At 41.3% G+C, this 5,805-nt stretch overlaps 1 protein-coding gene across 3 annotated transcripts in view; it reads right to left on the bottom strand.

Annotated features, from left to right (window-relative positions):
• Positions 1-2,290: 2,290 nt before the first annotated feature.
• Positions 2,291-5,805, bottom strand: part of ptpn12 (protein tyrosine phosphatase non-receptor type 12) — a 40,367-nt gene continuing 36,852 nt past the window's right edge. For 2 of the 3 annotated variants that reach the window (XM_075471501.1, XM_075471503.1), the window contains 2 exons: positions 5,639-5,719; positions 2,291-5,372 (listed from right to left, as the gene is read on the bottom strand). In XM_075471501.1, the coding sequence (XP_075327616.1) occupies positions 5,311-5,372; positions 5,639-5,719 (143 nt within the window). In that variant the 3' untranslated portion in view covers positions 2,291-5,310. Of the gene's footprint in view, positions 5,373-5,634; positions 5,720-5,805 lie in introns of all 3 variants that reach the window. The other variant, XM_075471502.1, reaches the window with a different exon arrangement.

Raw genomic sequence — 5,805 nt, 5'->3', positions numbered from 1 at the left:
GCGACGTGCAAACAGGCACCGAGGGGGCGGGACTGTGTTTTGATTGACATGTACAGTCGGAGGCGGGGTTAAACCGTGATTGACACATAGAGTAGACTTAAGGCGGGGCTTATGAAACAAACAAAATATTTGACAAAATACGCACAAGAAAACTTAATTTTTTTGTATTTTTCTACAATGTTTTCTGTACGTGTGTATGTTGATGGACCAGTTGGTTATTTCAGTATTACTCCAACTACATTAGGGTTGTGTTTGAATGGCAATTTCTAGCAAATATATGTATCCAAATAAGAGAAACTTTACATTTTTGTCATGTTTGTGAATAACATAGAACATCAAATCACTGTTTTGCGGATATTTTGAAAAATTGGTGTGCCACTCAACTCATGAACATTTCTCTACACATGCAGGCACCTCATCAGATATTGCACACACATTTTCTCTGATTGGAATTAGGAACAACTTCTTTTCATTTCTATTTATTTATTCATCTTAATATGTATGTAAGTATAGTGGTGGGCTGCAGTGTGACTGTTAAAAGGACAGAAGACAAACGTGCCCTGTTTAATCTTTATAACTCAATGAGCTCATCACTCTAGGTCATTGTTACACATTGCCGCAGGTTCTCCGGTGCCATTTATATTTTGATATAGTGGGATGAGAACAATTTTCGTCAGACAGGCAAAGTAAGCCCTGTCGGCGTGTGGCAAGCCATCATGAATACTAAACTTGGTTCCCAGCAGCCAGAGGTGCAGATTTTAAACCTACAACTGGCCATAAACACCGTGAGTGGACTATCACCTGATGCAAGCCAGAAGTGGAAACTGATGCCTCTCTGTGTGTGTAAGCAAGTGCATTTAAGACATGTGTCAGTTTTATACTACAGGCTTTCAAATGGAGCTGACATAGTTTTCAGTTTCTTCAGATGGTGTTGCAGACTGCTGCTGCTGCTCACACACTCAACACTAACTGGCTATATTTATAAGCTATTACATAACATGTTAAAAGTGCTCATTCGGAAAACTGAGGTGACCCAGTTTAGACAGCAACCTGGCTTCATTTACACTACTCAAAGATGGAGAGAAAGGAACAGGCTGTGCAGCTGAGAGAACTCTGCATATATATTACTACATGTGGGTAAAATAATATGACAGAGTAACAGATGGGGTGGCAAGAGGTTTCAGTGCTTCATTATGGCATGGGCATCGTTTAATCAATATTTGGTCCAGTTTAACACTTAGAGTTTGAAAGGTTCACATTTGGGTTGTGCTGTGGTAACATAATAACATTAGCTTCACGGGCCATTTTTAATGGGTCATGCATTTGATACATGCTCGACCTTTACGCAGGTGTTAACCTTACACTTACTAAGTACACAAGAATCATGGTCAAATTTTTACAGTATTTGCAATTTTGCTGTAAAAATCGTCTTAGACCACAGAAGCATTTTATCCAACATTATGTTGTTTTTTTTTTTAAAATGACCCCTGAATCACAGAATTACTTGCAGTCTCCCAAATATTCATATTAGCGGCTGCTAATTAATGCAAGTTCAGTTTCTATTATTTTGTGTGTACACCTCTTTACAGCAAATTTATATATAACTTATAGGTATCATTAACTCTTGGGGATGATTTTCTCCTTGAGACAACTGATAATCCACCAAATAGTGTGCTTACGATTATAAGCAAAGTAAGAATTATCTTAAATAGTTGTAGGAGATCATGTCGTCCATAAAGGTAATCTAAGGGAACTGCAGAAAGAAAAGACCACCTCTGCTGTGATAGTCACACCTCAAAACTTATATTCAAGCCTGTATAATTAATCTGAGAGGAGTATTGACTACACGCGAGTACCAGCAATTAATTACAGCATGATCGTCCTCCTGCTGTGCCTCTCGATGTGTGAAGTGAATTCAAATGTGCAGCCTTCAAGGTCTGAATGTAAGACAGCGAGCCAGGGTGTGTTTATACCACCTGCTGCGATTGTCGTATTAGTGTGCGTGCAGCGGTCTTTGGCAGATCACCCACGTGAGAGTGGACTTCCTGCTGTGACACCCCCAGCACCCACACACACATATTTATAAAAACTCACGCTGGCAAGAAGGTCATCAGTTCATTTCTGAGCCCATCGTCAGATTGTAATTCAGAAGGAGCTGCAGTGCTGCCACTTTATTTCCGTTGTGAAATAAAGGGATTTATTAATCGCACTGGTATTACAAAATGTCTAAGCTCGCATGCCTCTACATACTTTTTGGTTGATTCACAAATAAAGAAAAAGCAGCCACATCTTTACTTAATGTTCATTTTTACTGATTGATTTCTGCAACATACAAACATTTTTTTTGTGTGTGTTTGTTTGTTTATGTGACAGTAGGACGAGGGCAGGGGCACGGCTGAATGAGAGTCCCACACAAGGTGATGGAGCAAGCAGCAGCAAATCACGTCTCTTACGCTCTTGATGTCGATGGTGATTGGAGGACAGTGGAAAGGTGAGGGGAGCAGGGCGGGCTCTCTTAAAGGCACAGGTGGGCTCTTTTCTGAGATCGAGGCTTGCTTGAGTGTGTGTGTGTGTGTGTGGACGTGTGGAGGAAGAGGTAAACAAAACCGATGAGAGATTCTAAAGTTAAAGGCCGTCTCTCCTTTCATGGGTGCATCCTGCTGCTCTGAACTGCCAACGAGTCTGAGATGTTGAAAATGAAAAAAAGACAGAGAGAAAGGAGAGTGCAGAGATGAATGATGTATACAACAGGGGAGCTAAAAATAAAAAAAATCACGCTCCTCCTTGTATGGAGCATTTGCTCCACCTCGGTTGCAGGTTTTCAACTAAAAGTGCAGAGACGAGACAGAAAATGTGTGAAATGTGTGAGAGATTTCAAAAGATGAAGACGTTGAAAGAGCATGTGAGATAAGAGAGGTTTGGGTGGGGAGGGGCGGTGGGCTTGTGACGCAACAAACAACCGTGTATACAAAAATAACTTTTAAAATACCATTTACAAAAAAAAGAGAAAAAGACCATTATTATTATCATCATTAATATTATTATTACAATCTTATTCTGAGCCCATTGTAGTCATCAGAAGGGGGCCAGCTGACAGTCTAATGCTCTTCCACTGACAGCCGATTAAAACAACACTTTATCAATCTGTCAAGCATAGAATTCTAACATAAAATAAAAACAACCCTGAAATATATTTGCCAGAAGCAAAAAAACAAAAGGGTAGCAGAATAATTTACACTTTGAAGGAAAACATTGTGTAGGGGAGGATTCATCGTCATCATCATCATCATGCACTGACTTTCTTACATCTTCTGTTAATAGGAATATTTAAGAGATAGCAAAACGAAATTTGAAATATTATATGCCTAAACTGCCCTGTACAGTTCTTTATCTTTATAAAACAATGCATATACTGTGTAGTTATGCTAGCTAATGCAGGAGATGTTAACAATAAGTAGAAAATAGTAGTCCTGGGGTTCCTAGCTGCTGCTGTTGTTTTTTCGAGTCAATGCCACACACACACAGAAGCAGGTAAAGAACAAGAAGCCGTTAAACAAGAAACAAAACTACTTTGATTTGTAAGAGGCGGGCCGGAGGTTCAGTATCTATCTGTCAAGTCCCAGATTTCAAGTGTTTCAGGTGTAACATTCATACTCCGAAACACTGAGGTTTGTGGTGAGAAGCTCTAATGAAAACTTTCAGAGTCGTTCATCTGAGGGCCTCAATAACAGGAAGGGGGGAGTGAGAACAGACTGATGAGAGGGTGACAGGAGAAAAAAAAAAGGGAGGAGGAATAATCAGCAAACATAAGTGGGACGTGAAGACCAAGAGAAGCTAAATGGAGCAGACAAATTAAAGACTTTAACTGACTGTCTTCTCTGAGAGGTGGACTAAGGCAGGCTCATGGTCCCAGCAGTGAGAACCAGAGTCATAGAGCTGATCCGTTTGGCCATTACTGGTGTACTTAATGCCACTTTACCTTTGACATTATTGGGCTAGGGAGTAGAAATATCACAAATCTTCAGATTTGAAGCTCCCAGCCCTCCCTAACAGGAAGTAGTATGAGCAGCCATATTTTAATACACAATGGAAATCCACACTTTAAGGTGCTTTTAACCCAGATCTCTGCTTTCAGCTTCACATCTAAAAAGCAAGGCGGGACTATAAATGTCACAGAATCAGCAGATATATTTAAAGCAAACATCCAGGATTCTTTTTCTTTTTTTCTAAAAAAGTACTCGTTAGCTTTCTTTCGGAGACTCAAATGAGAAGGCTGCTTATGCTCGTGTCTGCACACAAATCTCAAAGCTGCTACCGGCAGCAAGTTAACTTTGCTTCAATCAAAGTAAACTAACTAGCTGCTGGTTTCAGCTGCGTAATTAGCACAAAATCTGATTCTCAGCAACTGAGGAAATAATTATATCTATTGAACACTGCAATGACCAAACCCTGTTAGCTTATGACTCTGACAGAAGAGCACAGAAACATCAAACACTAGAGCTGGTATTATTTAGGCAAACACACGATTACAATCCTACGGGGGGAAACCTAACTGAGGCGGGAAACAGGTGAATGTTGGCAACGGACAGCTCTAGTGTTTCTGTTTCTATGCGGACCTGTTGTAATGTAGCACCAGCACATAGAAAGAGGGACAAACGGAGACAGAAATACAAGGAGACACAGAGAGCACCCTGGCAACCTCTACATACCCAACTGAAAAGGCTGCGTCATGAGTAGCAGATTATCTAAGTTCGCTTTGAAGATTGTTGTTCGTTCAGTGGGAGGCAGCAAACAACTTCTGGGAGTTTTGCTAAACCTCAGAAATCCACCTCCCACAGAAGCTTTTTTTTTTGATTACTTTCTTCTCATTTGGCTTGAAACAAAGTTTAAGAGTCACTCTTATATCCCTCTTTTATTTAGTGTAAAGAGGGACAATCGTGTGAAGGAGAGAAAAACGAGGCCCTCTCTTTGTCTACTGCAAAAAATAAAATAAAAAAAGACTGATCCCAGGTCAGCATCCAGAGATGTCAAACCATCATACATCAGCAAGCTGCGGAGGAAAAGCTTTGTTGTGAAATGGACAAGTCTCTCGACCTGTAGTTGTTCTTTTGCGTTGCACGGTGGCACTGAAGGAAGGACAGAGGAGGAGGAGGATGCTGGCACAGAGTCACACAGAAGCAGCTTCTATGTAAAAATGTGCTGTGTGTCATCAAGCAAATTGTTTTTTTTGGACCAGCCAGGTCGGATCCGTACAGTCTCGCTCCTGATAAGTGAGGAGCATGTTGGTGGACGGGCAGACGGATCGGTCCATCATGTCCACTCCAGGGGGGGTTCTCGAGGGCCTTTGGGCTGAATGCAGCGATTACCGAATCCTGAAAGGAGAGAAGCTCTTAGCGGGATTTGCTTTACTTAACAGCATAAATCTTATCCGCAAATTCCGCCGCCATTTTGCCTGGGGGCGAGCCAAATATTTCCTGCACATTCAGCTTTCCAAAGCTAGCTTTCCAATCTGCAAAAGCAGCGCCGCACGTCAAAATATGATGACTATTAGAAAACATGTCAAACCATCTCTGTCAGCAGCGTTTGCTGCACAGAGACAAAAAGCACCGAAAAGAGGGGAAATGGTAGACTTACCCACCAAGGTCTGCCTGGTTGTCTGTTGCTGTGCTGCCAGCAGATGCAGGGTCAGCTGGAGATGTCTTTACGCAATCCGACTCATCTAAACATCAACACACACATTTATGTGTAGAGCATGTGAATGAAATGAGAGAGAAGGCTCACCGTTCAACAACTGTTTAAACTGCA

The sequence above is a fragment of the Odontesthes bonariensis genome, chromosome 8 (assembly GCF_027942865.1).
Source record: "Odontesthes bonariensis isolate fOdoBon6 chromosome 8, fOdoBon6.hap1, whole genome shotgun sequence".
Lineage (NCBI taxonomy): Eukaryota > Metazoa > Chordata > Actinopteri > Atheriniformes > Atherinopsidae > Odontesthes > Odontesthes bonariensis.
The sequence above is the reverse complement of the archived record's forward strand: the minus strand, read 5'-3'. Positions and strand labels throughout refer to the sequence as shown.